The sequence below is a fragment of the Macadamia integrifolia genome, unplaced genomic scaffold (assembly GCF_013358625.1).
Source record: "Macadamia integrifolia cultivar HAES 741 unplaced genomic scaffold, SCU_Mint_v3 scaffold1047, whole genome shotgun sequence".
NCBI lineage: Eukaryota > Viridiplantae > Streptophyta > Magnoliopsida > Proteales > Proteaceae > Macadamia > Macadamia integrifolia.
This window is the reverse complement of record NW_024868065.1, coordinates 181020-205878: the sequence shown is the minus strand read 5'-3', so window position 1 is coordinate 205878 and position 24859 is coordinate 181020. Positions and strand designations below refer to the sequence as shown.

At 40.3% G+C, this 24859-nt stretch overlaps 1 protein-coding gene across 2 annotated transcripts in view; it reads left to right on the top strand.

The window, feature by feature from the left end:
* Nucleotides 1-5155: 5155 nt before the first annotated feature.
* The window catches only part of LOC122062479 (hydroxyacylglutathione hydrolase 2, mitochondrial-like), a 128399-nt gene continuing 108695 nt past the window's right edge, over nt 5156-24859 (top strand). The window contains exons 1-2 of one of the 2 annotated variants that reach the window (XM_042626130.1): nt 5156-5316; nt 22788-22970. In XM_042626130.1, the coding sequence (XP_042482064.1) occupies nt 5269-5316; nt 22788-22970 (231 nt within the window). In that variant the 5' untranslated portion in view covers nt 5156-5268. The remainder of the gene's footprint in view (nt 5317-22787; nt 22971-24859) is intronic. The other variant, XM_042626129.1, reaches the window with a different exon arrangement.

The following is a 24859-nucleotide window of genomic DNA, read 5'->3' as shown; positions in this document are numbered from 1 at the left end:
CTCCACCTCATCACCCAAATCATTGGATTGTCTCTCCTATCTCCATTCTCTCCTTTTTTTTCTCCTATTTCCACCTCATCACATTATCCTAGAGGATCCCTTTGGACTGTCCTCTCCTCTCTCCTCTTTTTTTTTTTTTAGGATTTTCTCTCTTTCTCTTTTTCTCTAGTTTTCATTATGCTCTAGTTTTAGTTTTAGTTTTTCTTTGCTTTTGCTTTGAACATTTTTGTAATTAGTTTTATTTAATTAATGCAATGTCTTTTCTTTTTATGGTTCATGTTATTTAAGTTATCCAAAGGTGTAATAATTTTAATTTCTAGTTCTAGGCTTAGTTCTAAGTGACAAGAACAAGTTCTGGAGCATCTCTCTCAAGTTCAGTTTTTCTCTTCTAGATTTGTTTTCTCTAGGCCTAGCAATTTCAATTTTGGTCCATACCAGATATGATTTTTAGGACTAGTAGTATCTCAAATCTATCAAGATATGAATTCAAGTATTGAAGTTCACGTAAGTAGGCTTCTTCATAAGTCTTCTCACCCCCCTCTCATTCCCTCTTCTTGCTATCCATTCATTCTTAATTTTGGATTTAAATTTCAGTTTTTACTTTGATGCTTTCCCTTTCCCCCAAAGTCCTTAGCTAGATGCATGTATTGGCTTTTCCCCTCTCTAGCTATGGAACCATCCTTTTATTGCCTTTACTTTCAGTTATTTATTTTCAGTCATTTATTTTGCCTCCTTTCCCCTAAAGCTAAGTAGAGTAGCCCTTGTAAGAGTAACTCTCTGGTCAAGTAGGGTAGCTCGTGTAATGCCCCGACTCCATAAACCTTAGACAATATTGTCATCTTTGGCCCATGAGCCTCAAGGCTTTAAAACGTATTGTGCTATGTTAAGGATGCTAGAGGTTATTAACTAGCCTAGTAATCTCTCCCTGGGGGATGTGGGACTAAAGTTTGCATACCCTCACCAATCTCCCAAACCCCCTAGTATTTGCCATATTCTTGGTGGGGACACCTCACCGATCTCCCAGGCGGGTCTGGTGCTTACCATATTCTTGGGTGTCACAACTCATATTATTTATGGTGCATCCCTTGGGATCTCTACTTGTGTGCCTCTCTCTGGCTTTGTCACCTTTATTTGTACTTTTCTTTATTTTTCAGCACTTTTTATTTCAGCACTTTTACTTTCAGTTATTTGCTTTTTAATTGCGTGGTTTGGGTATTTAAATTCCTAGAAGACGAATGGTTAGGGTTAGATGTGAATGGTTAGGTCATTCAATTTTTATTGCAATTTCAATTATAATTTCCATAGATGTGTTGGTTAGGACGCTTTGAGATGCATTTGTGTTAAGACAGTATGTTTGAATTTTTAAAAGTAACCACAAGCGTATGGATTAGTGTAGCTAACGGGTCGAACACAAGGAGAGCAATCACTTTATTTTTGGCTTCTTTTAGTAATGCGAAAGTGCGTAGATTGATGATTGTGATCTAATTCTAACTACCACCCTAAAACACATGCATCTAAAAACGTCCTAACTAACACATCTAGCGAAATTGGAATTGAAATTGCAATAAATTGAACGACCTAACCATTCACATCTAACTCGAACCATTCGTCATCTAAAAATTTAAATAATCAAACCACTCAATTAAAAAGCAAATAACTGAAATAAAAAGTGTAGAAAAATAAATAAATAAAATAAAAAGGGGATAAAGCTAGAGAGAAACACACAAGTAGGTATCTCTACTTAGCCCGAGGGATACAACGCAAATAAAGCAAGCTTCCCAACTTGACTAGAGAGTAACTCTTACAAGGGCTTCACTACTTAGCTTTAGGGAAAGGGAGGCAAAGTAAATAATTGAAAATAAACGCAATAAAAAGATGGTCCATAGCTAGAGAGGGGCAAAGCCAACACATGCATCTAGCCAAGGACCTTGGGGGAAAGGAAACACAATAAAGTAAAGACTGAAATTAAAACCTAAGTTAAGAAGGAAAGGGTAGTCAGGAGAGGGAATGAGAGGGGGGAGAGAAGACTATTGTAGAAGCTTACTTACTTGAACTTGAATATTTGCAAACTTGATTGAGATTTGAAATACTACCAATACTAAAAACCAGATCTGGAATAAATCAAATCTGAAATTGCTACTACTAGAGAAGACAAATCTGAACCTGAAAACTTGTGCTCCACATTTGGTTCTTGTCACTTAAAACTAAGTTTAGAACTAGAAAGTAAAATTACAACTGAATTCCAAGAACAATAAACATAAAAAAAAAAAAAAACTTGCATTCATTAAATAAAATTTCATTACATAAGTGCTTAAACCAAGAAGTAAGAAGAAGACTAGAAGAAGAACTAGAGAAAACCCTAGAGGAAATAAAACCCTAAAAGTGAAGTGCTAGAGAGAAAACCTTAATAGAAAATTGCCAGAGAAAGAGATGAAACCTAATTGTAAAGTGCCCCCTTTCCCTCTTGTATGATGTTTATTTATTCCCTCTTGTATGATGTTTATTTATAGGGAATAAGGGAGAGGGGGTCCGACGATTAGGGTTTGATTAGGGTGTGATGAGGTGGAGGAGAGAGAAGAGAGAGAGGGAGAGAAATCGAAGGAGATGAGGTTCTCCATGATTTGGTTTCCTTTTTTCTATTTTTTTTCTCTTTTTTTTGTCTTCCCTTTTTCTCTCTTCTTGCGCAAGAAACCCCCCTTGGCCGATTTTTTTTCTTCCTTTCTTATTTTTTCTCTTCAACTTGGGCACAACGCTCTTGGCCGACCTCCTTACTTTAAGTGATGAGTAGGAAAGAGAAAATATTTCAAAAAAATATCTCCATAAATGGTAGCCAAGAGGTTCAAACTTGATACTTCCTAATAAGCAAGGGATTTTGCACACCACAACTCACCAACTATGCTAGGTAGTTGTTGTTACCAAAACATGAATTTTCAATCATTTAAGGGTGTGGTCCATCGATCCTTGTTGGAATTTAGAATATTCCTTGTACCCTTGGGACAACTGCAGATGGGTTAGGTCTGCATCTTTGTTCAGTTCTGATCCATTATTCTTTTTCTGACCCGAAAAGAATAATCACTTGTACGGGTGACCAAACGAATATGTATTTTTAATTGAACATGTCCATTTTGCTCAGAATTTTTTCCTCTTCGCAACCATGAAAAGAAACAGATCTTTATGTGTAAAATTAGAGATATAGCGTCCGATAGTCCTTAAGACCTTGAAAATATAAAACCTGCAAAAAGAGAGTAAAACCTAAGGTAGCTCGATTCTAAATATGTAAAATGCATGTTTTTCTACCTTAGATTTCACACATAAATGTACTCATCACGGTAATTAGAAGTAGATCACTATAATCAATCGTTACACTTTCGCATTACTAAAAGAAGCTAAAAAGAAAGTGGTTGCTCTCCTTGTGTTCGACCCATTAGCTACACTGATCTGTACGCTTGCAGTTACTTTTAAAATTTAAACATTAGTTGTTCCTGGCCCGGGTCAATGTGGGTTGTGCTGGCTGACCTAAGCTGGGATTGTTAGACGAGGTGGTCTTCCTCCTCTGGTCCTATCGTCTCATTGAGGTAACCGAGGTTGGCTTCTCTCTTGCGGTTGTGCGCCTTCTCTGGTTTGATGGCTTCAGCTCACCATCGGGATGGGACTATGCCCCTAATGTTTAGAATTCCTTGAGAGTTTGTGATCCATTGCTAATGGAGGGTCGCATCCTCTATTTGACTACCAAGTTGCTATTTCTTTTGGACCCGTCAGGAACACTAGCTTGGTGATTCGACAATGGTGGATTGGATCGGCGAGGTTCCAGTGGTGGTATTCATCGGTGCAAACTGGACGAGTCAGTTCGAATTCTTCTTTTACTCATATACTTGCCTCTTATAGTATGAGGCTAAGACGTGAAAGGACCACTGGCGGGATTGGGGGTGGAAGGCGGTGATGATCCAAACTGACTGACGAAATAGTGGAAGAGGGCGTTCATTTCCAACATCTACAGTTGCAAGTCACGAAGTTTTGCATTGGTGGCTGGGGCATTAAGGTTCAAATCCTCCAAAGAAGGAGGTGGAGGGAGACCTCCTGTTGGGGCTGCCTCCCACACACCTTCCGGATGGGAAGGATTCACTCCTCCTGCCTGCTTGACCTCAAGGGCGGGTATGTTTGCCAAGCGGTTTCTCTGCCGCAATGTCACTTCTGGTTCAATGAAAGGCTCATGTTGTTTCCCACGGATGAAGCCAAACTGATGCGGTAAAATTTTGATTCAGTGACGATCCTCCTTGCAAGTTGTAACAAATTCCACACTAGACTTGCACAAAAGAATGGACAAAGGGAGAACCAGGCTGATCAGATAGGGACTTTCTGATGCCTAAGTCAGACAATCGCTCAGGTGATTCAAGTTGTAAAGAATCGATCCAATTTTTAGGGGTTACCTTGATATTTATAGTTGTGTGGGTTGGTAGCTGTTATGGAGAGTCCCTCGTTTGGCAAGAATCCATGTTTGTCAAGAGAGTCCGATCAGGAAGCTTGTTCTTATTTTAGGGAGTCCACATGGAACACAAATTCTCTATTTGGAGAGTCATTAGTTGGATGAATCTCTTTGAGAGATTGCTTTCTTGTGTGGCAAATGATAAGATTCACTGAGCTAGCAGGAAGATTTGCGGAGCTGGTGGTGCGGATCCTCAGGATCGTCTCGCAACTGTGGGGATTTGATCAGCCATGGTGATGCCAAGTTAGAGGCTCGACATATAGGCGACGAAGCTAAAGGCTCAACATTCAAGTGACCGAGCAGGAGTCTCGATGTATAAGTGAGCTGAAGGGTCGACTTGTAGATGGTCGAGCAGGAGGGTCAGCATGTTGGTACCGGTACTGGTACCCCACATAGCCTGTATCATGTGCAGGTGCGGCATTGGCTGGTCATTATTTGGCTCATCAATATGTATCTCGGTATATATTATAAATGAGATATGGTTTATAGAATTATATAAAATCCGTATCAAAACTGAATAAGGAACGTTTATGAAATCAAATAAAAATCTTATCAAAACCGAACCGACTGGATATCAAAATTGCAATTGAGATCGGTATGGGTTTGGTTTCGGTTTCTCCTGCACGGAATCGTACCCATTCTTTTTCGTCCGTTAAAAGAATGACACCCTTAAGTTCAGCATATGCTTTCTTCAAGACAACGGACTCGCTGATTTCGCGTTGGCTCTTTTTGTGGAGGGAGTGCACAATACTCTATTATCCATTTATCCTTCCCAGTAGTCTCCGATGTTTGCAAAAGTCTCATCAGCCATGGCTTACTTGCCCTGCACAAGGGTCTGTTTCCTGCTTCAAATTCTCCTCTGTTTCCTTTTATTTTTATTGTTCGGCTCTTTCAGTTATTTCAGGTTTTTAGTTATATGAATGTTTTAATCCATGTTTTCTATCAGTGTTCTTCTTTCCTTGTTTTTGGTTTTATTTTTCCGCTACAAGTTTCTTTTCTGATATAATATATCTGTTATTTTTTGCACCCGTGATTTTCATTGAAAGCATTCAACGTTTTTCTCTAATCCTACTTGGTTGAAGTTTTAATTAAGGTCATTGTCTGAATTTTTGGTTAGTTTATTGATTAAGTTTCTGAAAATTCGCTGGGAAATATCTTCTGTTGTGGTTTTTCTTTCATCCAGTTGACGCACAATTTTAAAAATTTTGACCTCATGCAAGAAGAAAGGACGGAAAATAGAAATTGGAATTTGGAAAATGAATGAAGAACCTTTATTTTTGAAGAGGATCCTTGTACAGAACTAGAGTTTTTTGTCCATTCACGTTTCTTTGTTTTGAATGTTGGACTAGTTGGTAGATCCTTTTTGTTTTAAATAGAGTTGCAGATCAAGGTCTCCGTGTAAGTACCTTTTTTTTTTTTTTTTTTTTTTTTTTTTTTTTTTTTTTAAATTTAGGTTTTCTTAAGCTCTGTTAAAGAAAAGGATGGAAAACAAATGTAGGGAGATGCTGCATATCCTCCTACCAACAATTTAAGGTCATTGTTAGGAGAGGTCATTTGTGTAGTAGATACTCTGATCACAAGAATTGGGAGGGTAATTAGACTTCGGTGCTTTGCTAAGGCTGAAAGAGTTCGGAAAGGTTAAAGCAAGGCTGTAAATTTTCAGGGTATCCTATGTCTTTGTTGCTTTTTTGGTCTGGGAAAATGGGGGGTCATTAGTGGTTGTTTTAATTGTTTTAGGGTGTCGGGTTGCCTTATATGTTTTTTAAATTCTTTTCTTGGTTATTGTGTTGGGTGTTTTGTGGCAGAGGTCTTATTGCTGGGTGTTGAGGTTATTTTGGAAGGGTACCCTGTTTTGCCCCTTGCTGAAATCGAAAAATTTGGGGGAAATGGGCAAAATGGGGGTGAAATTGACAGAAATTCCCTTTTGGCCCTCAACAATGGAATTTTTGCATGAAAGCTTTAAGGACTGACTTTGTACATGTAAATTATACATGTTTGAATCATTAGATTCTGAGGGGAAAAAAAAAAAAAAACCCAAAGTGGTAGTTTGACTTTGGACCCAATGTTTCTAGCGTATAACGTAGTTTATTGTATCTTTTACCTTATTTAACTTATTCTTTGTGAAATTTAGGTTAGAACTCGCAGAATTTAGTCAAAACAATATCAATATGCATTAGGAATCAAGAATCATAAAATTAGCAAGCATTTATTAGAATGTGAAATCATTTAACATACATTGATATATACATTGCTTCCTTTGTCAAAATGTGAAATAAAAAACAAGAAGTACAAATTGCCAAATGTAGCTGACATTCAATATTCTAATTTATACTAGTACATCCCTATGTTAATACTACATAGAGTCCTAAGGATGGTCAAAAGCATCAATGTTAGATTAATTTTTTTTTTGGATGAATAAAAATAATGCATTAAATTAGGGGAAAAGAATATACGAAGAAAGGGGGGGGAGAACCAAGCCCAGAGGGGCAAAAGCAACAAACACAAAAGAAAGGGGAAGGACAAGGTGGGAGGGCAAAGCAAAAGCTAACAAGATGAGTCTAGAACCTCATGAGAAGCCCAAAACAAGGAGGCCTAAGGGGAGTACAAATCATCATGGTGGGGGAGAAGATATGAAGGAGGAGAGACACCAGGCAACAACAATGAGCATGTTCCTTGGGGTGTTCCTAATTGGCTTCTGCTTAAGGGAAGCAAGTTTAGAGTGAACATTAAAGTAGATGGCATTCTAAATTTGATCATAGGACTGAGATTTTGACGTCCTTCTACGGAGATTTCGCTCCATCCAAAGATGGGTGATAGTGGCACAAAAAATAAGCTTACCCGCTGTGTCGTAGATGGAGGACCCAAAAAAGGTCATGTCTATCTAGATCCATTTCCAGTTGAAAGGCAGAATGGGTCTCCGGGAAGGCCAACAATGACTGAGGACTTATTTCCAGATGGTGGAGTAGAGGGGACAGTTGAAGAAGAGGTGATTAGTGTCTCTATTGTTGTTCCAACTAAGATAACAAGAAGGGGAGACTTGGATGTGACAATGGATGAGGAAGGATTGAGTTGGGAGGCAGTCAATGAAGCCGAGCCAAGAGGTGAAGCTTTAGCGGGGATGTAACCTTTGAACCAGATGGCCTTGTGCCAAAAGACAATAGGGGCAGAGATACAAATAAGGTTCTAGGCAAAGGTAGAGGAGGCCAGCGGAAGATGGGATCCTAGAGATCTTGTCCTCACGATTATTGCGGATGGGGGGGAGATCGGCTTAGATATCAGTAAGGGAAGGGGAGAGAAGAGGAGACCAAGAACCATTTGTGATGATGGAAAGGACCATTGCATTTCTAGGAATGCTCGAAGAGTACACAATGCGAGGGCTGACAATGGAGAGGAGGATCCCAGCAGGATGCCAATTATCCAACTTGAAGGAGGTGGAGGTCTCATTACTGATGGAGGAGATGGCATTGAGGGCCATTGGTCTGAGGTGAAGGATGTTCCTCCAGACCTAGGAAGCGTCAGATGGAGGGGAGGCTATCCAAATGGAGTCCTTTTTAAGGAGAGAGGAATATATCCAGTTGACCCAGATACTATTGTGATTAGAAGCAATTTTCCAAATAAGTTTGAGGGTGCCAACTTTGATGTATCTTTGACTCTTCTCAGACTAAGGTCCACCTCATATCTGGGGACACAGACAGAGGCCACTTAAGGGGGGGTGAAGGAATTTAGACTGGTCTGGACCTTTCCAAAAGAAGAGATAGATGATGGATTCAATGGCTTTGGAGATAGTAGCAGCAAGAGAGAAAACACCCGACTAGTAGAGGTACATTGATTGAATCACAAATCTAGCGAGAATCAGGTGACCCACATAGGAAAGAAGTCTTCCTTTCCAGAGCTAAAGCCGTTTCCTTATAAGGTCAAGTATAGGGGAACAATGGTGGGCTGAGAGTCTGGCAGAGATGAGAGGGAGGCCAAGGTATTTGACTAGCAAGGAACCAAGTGAGAAACCAGTGAGTTGGAGGAGGTGCCCTTTGACTTGGTCAGAGGCTCCAACAAGGAAGAGGTAAGACTTATACAAGTTGATGTAGAGGCCAGAGAAAGGTTCAATAGAGTTAAGGGAGGAAATAATGGAGGAGATGGAAAGAGGGTTTGCTCTGGAGAAGATCATGAGACATTAGCGAAAGCGACGTGAGTGAGGCCAAGGGATTTGCATTTGGGGATGGGGGAGATGTGATGGAGGTCAGTGGCAGATTGGAGGGATCTGTAGAGGACTTCGAGAGCCAAGGCGAAGAGGAGGGGGGAGAGAGGACAACCTTGTCTGATACCCACAGAAGAGACAAAGTAGCTAGCCGGAGAACCATTAACTAGGATAGAAAACATGGGGGTAGAGATATATGAGTGGTTCCAATGGATAAAGACCGGGGGAAATGACATCTGGTGGAGGACCATGGAAATGAAATCCTAATGAATGGAATCAAAGGCTTTGTGAATATCAGTTTTGAGGAGGGCAACGATAGAGTGGGATCCCCGCTCAAAACCTCCAACCACCTCATGGCAGAGGATGATGTTATCTATAATGTTTCTGCTTGCAATAAAAGCCGATTGATTGGGGATGACCAGAGAGTCCACCATTGATTGGATTTGGCTGGCAAGGATTTTGGAAATTAACTTGTAGAGGAGGTTGCAGAGGGAGTTGGGGCGAAAATCAACCATGGAGGAGGCTCCCTCAAGCTTGGGGATTAGACAGAGAAAGGTGTGATTGACAGCTTTGATCTGAGAGTGGTTGAAAAAGAAGCTTTTGATAGCATGGATGAGGTCTGGTTTGATGATTTCCACAATAGGGGGAGAAGAATCCCATACTGAAACCATTTGACCTAGGATCCTTGTTGGCTTTTTGTAGGAGAGGATTTCCACTTCTAAGGGGATGGAGCAAAGGTTAGACGCTTAAGTTATCAGGGATGAAATTTTTGAGGTCAGTAAGGTAGGCAGGAGAGGGGAAGGGGTGGGATGGAAGAGGTCAGATCAGTGTTGCAATCCATGTATCTCTATTGGTCTAGCGTTTTTTGTCCTCCCTGTTGCCACCTCCAAATCTATTAACTCCCTCCTTTGTTCCTTCCTCTGGAAAGGCGTGGACTCCAAATTCCTCTGCCCTCTGAGCTAGGATAGAGTCTGTCTCCCCAAAATTGAGGGTGGCCTGGGTATAAGAAAGATTAAAAATGCTTGATGGGGACATCCACGTGTACTAATGGCGTAAGCGCAAGACCCAGCCACGTTTGCACTCTATTTGGTTGGAGGAAGGTCTCACAGAAGGAAATTGGAGGAGAGAAGAAGGAAGAAGGAAGAAGGAAGAAGGAAGAAGAGAGGATCGTTCCAGCCTTCCCAACGCTGGACACGACACTCTCTCTCCTCCCAATCAGCCGATATCTGTGGCCCCATTAGATCTTATTCACTTTAGTAGTTTTGCTTTTCAGAATCTTGTTATTTAGTTGTTTTGATTAAATAGGAGACTAGATATTTATCTTATTGGTCTATTAGGTAGTTTCCTTATTTCAGAAATTGTGTTCCTAAAGTAACTTTTTTTTTTGGTAGTATTTTTCATTGCATTTGTAAGGCCATTGGCCATCAGTTTTTTTTTTAGTTAATGAAAATTATTGAAGCAGCCAAAGAGCATCCCCAATCCCCACGATTTTCCCTCTCCCTCAATCTCGTTTCTCTTCTCTCTCTCTCTCGTTATTCTCTCTTTCTCGCTGTTCTCTCTTCTATTTCTCTTGGTTGTTTTTCGTTTGCTGTATTTACTGTTTGCAAACTGCTAAAGACTCCATCGACTCATACAAGCTTCATCGGGATCATTAAGGATCACTTCAACCACAAGCTGTACTTTCATTATCAACCAAAGTGGATTGCACTTCTATATTTTTGGAAGACTTTGGTTTCTTTTCTTCTCCTTAGACCTGGACAAAAATAGGGTAAGTCATTCCCTTCCCCATTCCACTTCCATTGATTCCTTTGTTACCTTCCCATCCCCTCTACTGAAATCTGAAACTATCCTGCTATTTTCAAACCTTTTTGTTTTCCTGTTGTCTTTAAAGAGGCCCTGCTGATTTGCTTTTACTAGCTGGCTGATTTTAGGAAATTGTTTGGTTTGCTTATCATGTTTTGTGTCTTAGTTGATTTGTGCTAAACTTAACATATACATGTTGCTATGTTCCCTTCCCCATATCCCCATTTGATGTTTAAGTAGTTTATGTGTTTTTCTGCTTAGACTATTATTGATCATTGTTGCTTTGTTAATTAATCCATGATTTTTGTATGCTAAATCTGTATTTTTGCTGAGCCCCATTGAACCCAACCCAATCCAAGTCCTATTGAGCTTATCTTGTTCTAGTTGAGTAACCCTTATAGGAAACCTAGTTGTCTAGGCACCCTCCTACATCATCTTGGTATCATAGTATAGTTTTTGGTTGGTCTTGTTATGATTGGGTGTCGCTGTTATTGTTTACATGTCTTATCTATTGAGGTCTAATCTCCGTCACAATCTGTCCGTAGTTGAGTCTGAGCTAAAGGAGTGTTACCTTAGGTTAGAAGACACCCTCTCTCTCCTTGGTTTGGCGGGACCAAATAGCATTGAACGCTATTCCCACCAGAAACACATTCTTGAGAGGGAAGTTTTTGACCTTAGGATCGAGAGGGCCAACTACCTGTCTCAATTGGATATTCTGAGTAGGCCTTAAGTCAATGTTGGCAACCATACCTTGGTTGCCCACTTTCTTTATGTCCACCCGTAGTGGTAGAGCATATTAGAACATGTCTGACCCTCCTAGTACCACCATTTAGCCAGAGCAATGGGTGAGGGCCCTCCAACGGGACGAAGAGTTCCTAAGAAACCTCCAAGCCGAATTAACTGCCAGTAGGGCTGAACGGGAAGCACTGGTGGCTGATAGGGAAACATTGTTGGCTGATAGGGTAGCACAGGTTACTCGTCTCCAGACCGTTACCACTAGGCTTGCCGCCCTTGAGACAAATGCCCTAAACTCAGACGGACGGCAATGCCACAATACCTTAGGCACTGGACCTAGAACAAGAGCCCCTAACCCTGCGATAGAGAACAATGACAACCACACTGATGGTTATGACCAGATAGGGGATAATTTTCTAGGCACAAGGCGTGGTAGAGGTCGGGGTAGGGGTCGAGAACAACCTTCTCCAAGGCACCATACCCAATATGGAGATGATGAGGGTTATGAGCATTATGATAAGGGCTTTGATGTTAGGTGAATGATTAAGGTAGATGCCCTCTGCCTATGATGGTCAGATTGATGCTAGGATCCTTCTAGACTGGATTAAGCAGATGGATAGGTACTTTGAGTTTTATGATATGCCCGAGGAAGTTCGCTTCAGATTTGCTAAGTTCAAGCTTATCGGAGCTGCCCAGGACTTCTGGACAGACTTAGAGTACCAAGAGACCAACCTAGGACTTGAGCCAATCACAACGTGGGTAGAAATGCAGGAAAGGCTCAAGAGGGAATTCTTGCTTATCACCCATAGACTACAGTTGTTGAATGACATGAATACCCTGAGGCAGGGAAAACTGATTGTGACCGAATATATGAGCAAGTTCAATGAGTTGAAAATTAGAAGTCATATTCGGGAGGATGTTGAGTAGACACTTTCTAGATTCCTTACTGGGCTCAACTCTTAAATCCAGTCACATATGGCACCCCACTTGATGCGAGATGTTTCACAGGCCTTCTGGGTAGCCCTTGAGGTGGAGTCCTCCATGAGAACTTATTCTCAAAGGAAGAGCCTTCAAGCTGGGGAGTCCCACTTTAGCAAACCACCCCATGACTCAACTCGATTCCCAAAAACCTCTGCTGCACCACAACGTCAATTTGACAATAGGGGTAAAAGAATCTTGGGAGAAGCACCCAAGAGTAGTGGGCAACAATAATGCTTCAAGTGTCGAGGGTATGGTCGCTTCTCTAGAGAGTGCCCCAACAAAAACCTCTATGTAGGGGAGCAGACTCCTGAAGAAGGTGACCAAGAGGGTTTTCAAGACAATGAGTACAAGGACCATAGGCCAGATGAGACCATATCTGATGAGGACGCCGAGAAGGCCAGTGAACTCAAGCTTGGTATTGTGCGATGTATGGTTTCACAACCTAGGAGTAGCGATGATTGGTGGCGAACTAATATTTTCATCACTTATACATGTCATCAGGGCAAGAACTGCCACGTTGCATGAATGTGGTCACCAAGAGCACTGTTGCTCGAATGAGCCTTAAACCCGAGCCCCACTCGAAGCCTTACAAGGTTGCCTGGGTAGGTCAACCCACCATTCCCGTTAATCTGAGGTGTCTAGTTCCCCTACACTTTGCAGGATACGAGGATCGAGTGTGGTGTGATGTCCTAAAGATGGATGTTGCCCACATCATCCTAGGTAGACCCTGGTTATATGACCGGGATGTCACAAATTATGGGAAGTCTAACACCTATGTCTTTGAGTTCAAAGTGAAGAAAATTAGACTGACCCCTAGTGCCCCTAAGGAAATAAGGGTTCCAGAACACAAGGGAAGTACTTCCAAATACACCCCCCACCAAAACACTCAACATTTTAAATCAACGACAATTTGAAGGAGAGTGTCAAGAGTCAGGGATGATTTATGTTCTAGTTGCCATATAAAGTAATACTGATAGGTCATGCTTATTCACTGAGGCTCCCAGAGAAGTACAACCCTTGTTGAGGAAATTTGAGAGGTTATTCCCCGAGGAACTACCCGATAAGTTATCACCTGTACGTGACATCCAACATGCTATTGACTTAGTTCCAAGATCCGCTCTCCCGAACTTACCCCATTACTGAATGAATCCCAAAGAGCACGCCAAACTCAAGCGGCAAGTGGATGAATTGTTACAGAAGGGATTTATTAGGGTAAGCCTTAGCCCGTGTGCAGTACCTGCCTTGCTCACGCCAAAGAATGATGGCACCTGACGTATGCGTGTTGATAGTAGAGCTATCAATAAGATCACTGTCAAGTATAGGTTCCCTATCCCTAGACTTATTGACATGTTGGATATGATGGCCAACTCATTGATCTTTTCAAAGATTGATCTCAAGAGCGGGTACCACCAATTCGGGTTAGGCCGGGAGATGAGTGGAAGATAGCCTTCAAGAAGAAGGATGGCCTTTTCGAATGGTTAGTCATGCCCTTTGGCTTGTTGAATGCACCTAGCACCTTCATGAGAATAATGAATCAAGTGCTTCAACCATTCATTGGTAAGTTCTTAGTGGTCTACTTTGATGACATCCTCATCTACAGTTAGACTTCGTCTTCCCACTTGGATAATTTACAGAAGGTTTTTTATGTTACAAGAAAAACTTTATGTCAACCTCAAGAAGTGCACCTTCATGAGTGATCAACTCATCTTCTTAGGGTTTGTTGTGTCAGCCCAAGGAGTATCTGTTGACCTTGAGAAAGTGAGAGCGATTATAGAGTGGCTTGAGCCAACTAATGTCCATGAAATGCGAAGTTTTCATGGCTTAGCCACTTTCTACAGGAGGTTCATTTATCAGTTTTGTTCCATTATGTCTCCTATCACGGATTGCAAGAAAAAGGAGTTTCAATGGACTAAGAGTGCTACGAAGGCTTTTAATGAGTTCAAAAAGCTTATGACTGAGGCCCTCGTCCTGCGCCTCCCAGATTTTTCTAAGGTCTTCGAAGTGAACTGTGATGAATCTGGTATTGGAATAGGTGGTGTCCTAGGACAAGGACACCCTATTGCCTACTTTAGTGAGAAGCTTAATGAAGCTAGGCAATGATATTCCACATACGACAAAGAATTCTATGCGGTTGTCCAATCATTGCGCTATTGGCGAAATTACCTTCTACTACAAGAATTCGTGCTATTCTTTGACCACCAGGCTTTGAGATACCTGAGTGCCTAAAAGAAACTAAACCAGAGACATGCTAAGTGGGTCGAGTTTCTCCAAGAGTACACTTTTATACTCAAACATTGACCTGGTGTAGAGAATACCACTGCAGATGCATTAAGCCAGGTAAACATGTCCTTCAGTCGCACAAATGCTAGGAGTCGGGCTAGTGTGTTACTCCAAACTATGAGTGTAGAGGTTGTAGGGTTCAAGCGAGTCAAGGACCAGTACCTCACCTGTCTTGATTTTAGTGAGCCGTTCACTTCTTTGAGTGGAGGTAACCCTGTCAATCGCTCAGACTACTTACGTCGGGAGGGCTTCCTTTTTAAGGGAAGCAAGTTATGCATTCCCAGGACTTCACTTCGAGATTTCCTGATCTGGGAATTGCACTCTGGGGGAGTCGCTGGCTATTTTGGTCGAGATAAGACCATCACTCTCGTTGAGGACCGATTCTTTTGGCCAGGATTGAAGAGGGATGTTGCTAGAGTTGTGTCAGTATAGGACATGCCAAACTACCAAACAACAAAAGCAGAACACAAGATTGTACACTCCCCTACCCTTTCCCCATGCCCCTTGGCAAGACCATAGCATGGACTTCATGCTCGGTTTGCCAAAAACTTCGAGAGGCCATGATTCTGTTTATATGGTTGTAGATCGCTTCTCGAAGATGGTCCATTTCATCCCATGCTTTAAGACCTCTGATGTGTCTATAGTAGCCAAGCTTTTCTTTAACGAGGTTGTCAAGTACTATGGGTTGCCCCTCACCATATTGTCCGATAGGGATGTTAAGTTCACCAGTCATTTTTGAAGGACCTTATGGCGGATGATGGGTACCAAACTCTGTTCTCTTCCACCTTCCACCCTCAGACCGATGGCTAGACTGAGTTTGTCAATAGGAGTCTGGGAAATTTGTTGCGTTGCCTCATAGGAGAACACCTTACCAGCTGGGATTGAGTCCTTAGCTAGACCGAGTTTGCATATAATAGCTCTAAGAACCGTACCACTGGTCTGTCACCCTTTGAGATTTGTTCAGGATACCAGCCTTAGGCACCCATAGACCTTGTCCCAGTTGTGTCTAGTTCTAGGACCTCCCCGTTAGCCGAATCTTTTGCTCAGCATATACATGATTTGCATGTAGGTATAAGAAGACCAATAGCATTGAGCAACGATCAATACAAGTCAAAGGCAGATGTGCACAGAAGGCTATAAGAGTTTCAAGAGGGAGATATGGTGATGATTAGAATCAAGCCGCAACGTTTTGTTAAGGGAAAAGTGAGCAAACTATATGCTCGTAGCACAGGTCCTTTCTAGGTACTTAAGAGGATAGGTGCCAGTGCTTATGTCCTTGATCTACCAACTAGTATAGAAATCAGTAACATTTTCACTGTGGAAGATCTTGTCCCATACTATGGTTCCTCTACCATTACCCCCTTTTACCTGATGACCTTGAGGACTTCCCTTTCACCCTTGATGAGACTATTGAGCCAACCCAACCACTTCCCCCAACCTCCTTACCACCTATACCTAAAGTTACGAGGAAAACTGAAGAAATTGAGGAAATCCTTGATGAGAGGATTGTATCCACATATATAGGAGGTTTTGGAGAGTTCTTGGTCAAATGGCGTGGACGTCCGAAAATTGACGACACTTGGATCACAATGCAAGAAATCCAACAACTAAACCTGGATCTGCTTGAGTACTACATGAGCCATAATTCACCGGAGGTGAATTCTTCCATGCTGGGGAGAGTTGATGGGGACATCCATGTGTACCAGCGGTGTAAGCGTAAGATTCAGCCACGTTTGCACTATTTGGCTGGAGGAAGGTCTCACAAAAGGAAATTAGAGGAAAGAAGGAAGAAGGAAGAAAGAGAAGGAAGGAGAGGATCATTCCAGCCTTCTTAGCACTGGACACGACTCTCTCTCTCCTCCCAATCGGCCAATATTTGTGGCCCCACCAGATCTTGTTCACTTTAGTAGTTTTGCCTTTCAGAATCTTGTTATTTAGTTGTTTTGGTTAAATATGAGACTAGATATTTATTTTATTAGTCTATTAGGTAGTTTCCTTATTTCAGAAATTGTGTTCCTAAAGTAACTCTTTTTTTTTTCTTTGGTAGTATTTTCCATTATATTTGTAAGGCCATTGGCCATCAGTTTTTTTTTTTTTTAGTTAATGAAAATTATTGAAGCAGCCAAAAAGCATACCCAATCCCTATGATTTTCCCTCTCTCCCTCAATCTCGTTTCTCTCATCTCTTTCTCTCTCTGTCTCTGTCTCTCTCGTTATTCTCTCTCTTTCTCACTGTTCTCTCTCTCCTCGTCTTTCTCTCCTCTATTTCTCTCGGTTGTTTCTCCCTTGCTGTATTTACTGTTTGCGAACTGCTGAAGAATCCATCGACTTATACAAGCTTCATCGGAATCATTAAGGATCACTTCAACCACAAGCTGTACTTTCATCATCAACCAAAGTGGATCGCACCTCTATATTTTTGGAAGACTTTGGTTTCTTTTCTTCTACTCTGACCTGGATAGCAATAAGGTAAGTCATTCCCTTCCCCATTCCACCTCCATTGGTTCCTTTGTTACCTTCCCATCCCCTCTACTGAAATATGAAACTGTCCTGCTGTCTTCAAGCCTTTTTTTTTTCTTTTGTCTTTAAAGAGCCCCTGCTGATTTGCTTTTACTAGCTGGCTGATTTTAGAAAATTGTTTAGTTTGCATATCATGTTTTGTGTCTTGGCTGATTTGTGCTAAACCTAACATACACATGCTGCTATGTTTCCTTTCCTATATCCCCATTTGATGCTTAAGTAGTTTATATGTTTTTTTGCTTAGACTATTATTGATTATTGCTACTCTGTTAATTAGTCCATTATTTTTGCATGCTAAATTTGTATTTTTGCTGAGCCCCCATTGAACCTAACCCAATCCAAGTCCTATTGAGCTTATCTTGTTCTAGTTGAGTAACCCTTGTAGGAAACCTAGTTGTCTAGGCACCCTCCTACATCAATGTTATTTCTGCTGGCATTCTTAAGCTCATCTGAATGATTGTCTCCAAGCAGAACAATAGCTGGGTTTCCTGGGTCTACTCCTCCCCCTCAAGCTGGATTCTCTGTGGACTACATCCCCCTCTTCCTATGCCTCTTTGATCTGGCGCAACATTCTCAGAACAGATCTACTACTCTGAGTGCTATCTCCTATATCATTGGTAATGGCTCCTCCACCTCCCTTTGATTGGACCCTTGGCATCCTTCTGGCACCCTCCTCCTTTTGGTCACCCTTAGAGTCATTTACTCTTCGGGCCTTTCCAAATCTGCTTCTATGGCTTCCATCATCTCCCTTGGAGATTGGTTTCCCCCTTCATCTACTCCTCCCTTGTGATTCTTTGGTCTTCTCTTCCCCCCATTCCTCCAGGGCATCAGGAAAGAGAAGACTATCATTTGTCTCCCCTCCCACATGGGCATTTTCACCTTTGCCTTTGCTTGGAATCATATTTGTTCTCCGGGTCCTCTTGCTCCCTGGCGCAACCTTATCTGGTTCAAAGGTCATATCCCTCGCCATAGCTTCACTGCCTGGTGAGATTTATCCAATTGTCTCCCTACGCGGTCGTTCCTCATCTTCAGGCACATTCCAGTTCCTTCCACTTGTTGCCTCTGCTGGAATGGTACTGAAGACATTGATCACCTCTTTTCCTCTTGCCTCCTTTTCTCCTCTATTTGTAAAAGGGTCCTTAAATCCCGCTGGCCTTTCTATAGAGGAATCCTTCCCTTGAGTAGGGAATGAATCTGGGTTGACATGACAGTTGGTAGATCCTCCATTTGTGATACAGTTGGTAAACTTGCCATCTGTGCAACCATCAACCACCTTTGGGTGGAGCGAAATCCCCGTAGATGGACTTCCAACTCTTATTCTTTCCATAAGATTTGGAAAGCCATTTATTTTGATGTGAGCTACAAGATTGGCTGTCTTCGCCACTGTACGGTGCAGGACACCCCAAAGAACAAGCTCATTATTGTCTCCTAGGGTCTCCCTCTATCTATCATCTCCACCTCCTTTGATGATCCCCTTTGTTATATCCACCCCTCTCTTTTCCCAGGGTTAATGGGGTCTGCCCCATGTGTTTTTGCTTCCTCTTTTTGTAGGCTGTACCTTGGCTATTTTTCTCCCCCCTTTGTATATTCTTTCTTGCTTGGTAATGAATTTATTTATTCATCTATATATATATATATATATATATAAGCATATTCATAAAAAACAAAGCAACAAACATAATTCAATGTAAACTTGTGAAGTGTCAACAAGGTGTGTTATCGCCTTGCACCCAAGAAGGAGCACGCTAAGTGACTCCTTGGCAACTATGACGAAAACCACTTTGACTTGACGTCACCAGTTTTAGTTCTCCAGTTAGATCACACATGTTTCAACTTCTTCTGTTTGGCATCCTGTAAAGATGTTGTATCCACATCAGTGATGACAATGACATCTTCATCTAATTGTGGATTACCTAACACTCTATGACCACCAATAAAAAATCAAAGCAACAAACATAATTCAATGTAAACTCGTGAAGTGTCAACAAGGTGTGTTGTCGCCTTGGACCCAAGAAAGAGCATGCTAAGCGACTCCTTGGCAACTATGGCGAAAACCACTTTGACATGACGTCACCAGTTTTAGTTCTCCAGTTAGATCACATGTGCTTCAAATTCTTCTGTTTGGCATCCTGTGAAGATGTTGTATCCACATCAGTGATGACAATGACATCTTCATCTAATTGGGGATCACCGAACTCTATGACCACCAGGGCGATGTCGTTTGCTTCTGCTGCTTCTTCCCCTAGTTTTGTGTTGTGCAGACTTCTCCGGCTTTTTCTTGTTCTTTTCGGTGTGTAAATTTACTATCTGACATGGCACACTGTATATCTCTCACCTTTGCTCTTGTCTCGACATCAACAAGCATGGGGTCATCAACATCATATTACTTTTGTGTAGGAGGGTCAAGGGTGTTTCTTCAACACTACCTCATTGAACTCATCCCTCAACTTCTTCTTGTCTACCCTCCTGATGTAGTTGCATGTTGGGTTATTTAGGGTTACATTTAGATTTGATTTATTTTTTTATTTCCTGCCTTTTTAGAGTTACAGCAGTCACGTTAGCTTGGGAGTCAAGTTTTATTTGATTAGGATTTTATTTCTAATTTAGATTAGTTTCCATTGCAATTAGTTTCCTTATTTGTCTTGACTTTTTCCTTCATATTATCTATGTAACTCGATGGAGATTTCAGTTTCGGAATTGAAGAATTGAATGAATGATTTTGATGGTTGAAACCATGACTGCCGTGAGCTCCAAGTTCATCCTTCGCCTTCCCTGATCTTCTTCTCTTCTCTTCCCTCTCTTCTTATTTTTCTATCGTTCTTTCTTCCTTGTTTTCCTGTCCTCTCTTTCTCTCTCTCTCTCTCTCTGTTTCTTTTTCAGGCGATACTTGCAGTCACTCAAGTTGTTCAATATCATTTGTGTTCGACCTATTTGGGCTGAGATTTTGATCAAAGGTTCCCTTTCCTGGGGTGACCTTAACCCTAGAGTCTCGTCTCCAAAAGGGGGCTCAGTTGTGAAAGCCAACACCTGCAACAGGGTTGCAGCAACATCTATCGCCAGCTTCATTTTCAAGTGCTTCCCACATCATTCTAGCCTGCCGATCTGAGCAGCTACCTTGTGGGCTTGGTAGATCTTCTCCTTGAGACCCTTTGCCTAGAGTTTAAGACTCAACCGACAAGTATTGAAGGAGATCTCTTAATCAAAGCCTTGCTGCCTTCCCCCATGGGTTCTGTGCACAAGGAAGAAGATGACCCATCCTTCCTTTCGCGATTCCTTTCCCATATTGCCCTCTCCTTAGTTCTTTAATCCCTCTTATCCTTATTTTATCCTTAGTTTTGATTTACCCTTTCTACTAGAAAGTTACAAGCCTTGCTCTTGTAGTGAAGTGCTGACAAAATTACAAATCTGCCACCCTTATGAACTTCAACTTACTCACAGAATTGCCACTCTTGTTAACATCAATATATTTACTGTTTTGCCATTTAATCTTGAATTTGAGCATTTCTTTGTTTGAGTGGACCCTATAAGCAATCCGATTCCGGTTTTGGCACCTAGATCTGCATCACATCCACTGTATATAATCCTTCGAGTGGGAAGCTATGAACATTGGCACCTCATTAGGGACATAGGGGCATTTTTTCACATCCTTGAAGCTACCTATAAAATGCCACTTCAGTTGTGTGGCCCTACCGCCCCGCTTTTCTTCCTATAATATTTATATTGTATTCTCGGCCTATCCGGACAAGGGCGTGCCATGCTTCTATGCTATATCCACATCATCTCTATTACCTTTAATTTTCTACTGCAAACATCCAAGCATGCATCAGTTGACACTTTTAAAACAGATAGAAAGCCATCTTTATTTTTCCTGCAAGTCTTTTTTCCAAATTAAAATTTTTCAATATTTTTAGAAATATAAGTTACCTAATTGACTATAACTAAGTATGGGAGAATCCACTAATAATCACTTTCAGTTAAAAACCATATTTTCCTATCATTTATGGAATTTGTAGATCATTTTTGGGCTCAAAAAATAAAAAAGGATTTTTTTTTTCAGAAAATTAAAGCAATGGATGTGAACTTGTAGATTGGCCTACAGTGTTTAACATATATAAAATAAAGCCCCAACCAAGCTATTTTGACCCTAATTTTTGATTTTTTAATTTGAATAAAATCATTTTTGAAATCAAAGAATATTTAGGCAGAAAATTAAATCATTGATATGAACTTCTAGACTGGCCTATGCTGTGTAACATATAAAAAAGTTGAGCTCCAACCAAACTATTTTGTCCCTGATTATAGAATATTTTGTTTCAAGAAAATCCCCAATTTTGACTGGAAAATCCATGTTAAACACTTGATTCATGCACATAATGACATAAGATGTTAATATAATGATTAAGTACTGCAAATTATTCAATTCAAGCAAGGAAACACCAGCAATTGGAAGAATTTGTGGATTTACCTTCAAACTTGCAATTTGGGGAGACTTTCGGCAAATGATGCTTCAAATACACCCAAATGTTGAAGGTGATGCTCCACGATCGAATTCCAAGGCTGGATTCAGCAGCAAAAGTATTTTTTGAAAAATAAAAAAAAGCTTTTGACAACCTTGGTGGTTTCGCAGGTGAAGTGGGGCGAAATTGTTGAAATGAATTGAAATGCATCGAAATGAGAAATTTTTATACCTAGGACGTAATGTTTTGCCAAAATGACCAAAATGATACTTTGTTTCGGTCATTTAGCTGAAACATTTTGGTGAAATTTTGTAGGACTTCTAGTTCTCCTAACATTTTGTTGCGACTCCTAGAGAGGCGGAAGTATTTCTCTAATTTCGCTCAATTTTTAGTGAAATTTTGATCCATGTTGGGTGTTTTGTGGCAAAAGTCTAGTGGCTTGCCCTTCCATTTCCTGCATTCTCAGGGCTCTTTTTTGCACTGTTTTTTTTTTTCCTGTTTGGTTTTGGGTCTTATGGTTCTTCTCAAACCCCCTGACCTTTCCCACCTTTCTTTTCCTTTTTCTTTCTGTTGAGAGATTGGATGAAATACCATTACAAAAACATTGGATTAAATATTATCAAATTTGATTTTCCACCAAAAAATATTAGAAGTTTGAGAAGGTACTCTGTAATTTTGAAAATTTCTGCCCCTATCTGCACATTGAAAGAATTTGGAACACTAGTCTTCTACTCTGATGGATTAATTAATCCATTGGTTCACATATCCATTTTATCACATTCATATATCAGCTGTTTCTTTATTTTGTTTAAGATCTATTATAGCAGCTTGATTTATCATTCTTTGATTCGAGCTCATTTTATTTGTTAGAGAAAAACTATGCATGGTAAGACTTGTCAATTTATTTATGATTACTAGTACTTCCAATAAGCTTGTGCGCCTTTTATTTTGTGCCCGTCTTTTATTACCTGTTTGTTTTATATGGTTTGGAAGGGTTACGGGTTGTGGTTGGTTGCTGATCTATATATTTTTTTTAAGTAATTTTTTGTTTTTAAGTAAGAAATAATTTATTGATATATTGTTTTCCTTTTTTTTGATCTATAGTTTTGCTTGAGTTGTTCTTCTTGAGAATCACAATTGTCATTTTGATGTTCTTGCCATTGCCTGAGTGGACATGTGATTTTCCTGTGCCATCTAAACTTATTCTTGGTATATTCAAATGGCTTTCTCCAAAAGGTCATTTTCTTGTGTGGATGTGTTTTTTTTGGAAGGGGTACTCCATATTAATGTTACTTAGATTGAAATTTTCTTCTTTGAACTTAATCTATGTACAGGTGAGGGGGGAACCGAGTTTATGGCCACGTTTGACACAACGGTGCTATAGAAAATCTGTATTGTTTGGATGGACATTTTTGTCAAGACAATTGAAAACCTTGCGTCGAGGTAACCGTGCACTTGGGATGACTCAATTTCTATGTAGCATGGTGAATATGGCTTCCACATTGCAAATTGAACTGGTGAGCACTCTTCTTCATTTTCTAGTTGTCCTGAAGTTGGTTGTATGGACTTTTCCCTATAGACACCATGTGGTTGATATTTTTAACAGCTGCATGTATCACTCCTATTTTTCCTGTCTATGAAATGCTTCTTTTTTTGCTTGCCTCTTACAAATGCACCTCAAGACTCAAACTCTACCAAAAGTTGGCATGGTCACCGGTATTCCTCTACTCCGTACCGACCTTACCGGACCATAGGTTAGAAGTATGGGTAAGGGCTTCTTGACCTCCCTCTTTACCCATTTATCTTTGTTTGTAGAGAAAAATATTTTGGATATGCCCAATTTAGCCAGTTGAAAGATTGAATAACCCTTGGACTGTCTCAATTTTGGTAACTCTTATTATCCAGGTAGCGTCAGTCTTGTGAATTTCTTTCTCTGTCTCCAAATTATACCAGTGAAAGGTTGATCTGTCAATTTTATTTTTTGGATTGGTAGGGGACCATGTGGATTGGCTTTTATCTAATTTCAAAGCCAAACTCAATCATATTGTCCAGTGTGTATTAAACCTTTTCATTTAGTCTGATCAGAAGTCTAAATCTTTGAAGTTGACCTATTGACGTGCCATATTTTGTAGTGCTTTTGTAAATTTACAACACAATTTAAGGGTGGTTTGCATAATTTGTCCACAGCATTTTAGTGCCAAGTGCCATGTGGCAGATAAAAGCACCTAAAGGTGCCCACCTAGAGAGGAATTTAGTGATGCGCTTACTGAGTCAATGACTCCCATTACAAAAAATAACACATATTACCCATAAGGAGTGATCTGGAGAAGGTTGAAGGCTCAAAAAGGACAAAAAGGTTGTGCATTGAGGTTTGCAAACAAAATTTGAAATCTTATGCTTTAACATAAGATATGCCCTAGAAACTGGGATGGTGGGACATGATTCAAAAAACATATCTCAACTAAACGACTAGGGGAACAAAAGCAAAATCAATTTATCATTGTGGTCAACCCTTAATAGACGATAGCAGGTGAGAAGCACTGGAAATAAAAAATAAGAAGAAAGAGAGTGGACTGACATGATGTTAATATATATATATATACACGTTAGTAAACTCTCACGTGCAAATGCACATGTGGGCAATTGTTCAATGGTTTAAAGATAAAACTTCTTTTTTTACCAAAAAAAAAAAAAAAAAAGAAAAAAAAAAAGGAAATGTTTGGAACAAGCATCGAAACTTGTAACAAATAAAAACAGATGATATGCAGGAGCATTTCAATGGCATCTTGATATGCAGTACCATATGTCTTTTATTTTCTTTTATGTAAATTGTTTCCCTCTTTTGATAAAATTCAAAGAAAATGGTCTGCAATTTCCTACTAAACAAATGCTTAAGTGTTTTCTGTCCTAAGGGAAGAGTAGATAATCAGATTCGGGACAGTCTTTACGAAAAAATGAATAAGGACAAAGTAACATTAGATATGCTATCGAATTTGAGGGAATTCTTGGTTGCTTTCAATGAGTTATGGCATTAACACTCTATGTTTAGATGGTTTGAACAATGTTCTAGTCCACAGCAAATGGTCTATAGATAGTACAAACTTAGTATACTGCTACACTCTCGGCAAGGGATTGGCCATGGTCATGGTCAATATTGTCCCAAGACCACATGAAGGATGAGTTTCAAGTCCTATTAGTAAGGTTTTTTTTTATTATTTTTTGTTCACATCCTTTAAAGTGTCAAATAACATTATTTTTGCCCCCTCTATTTCAGTCATTTTTCTTTTATTGAGATATTCATTTGTTATTTCACCAATGTGTGCTCAAAAAATGTGGCACAATAATAACTATTGAAAATGACATAATGATAAAACAACATCAGCCTCTTTAGAATATTAAAAACTTT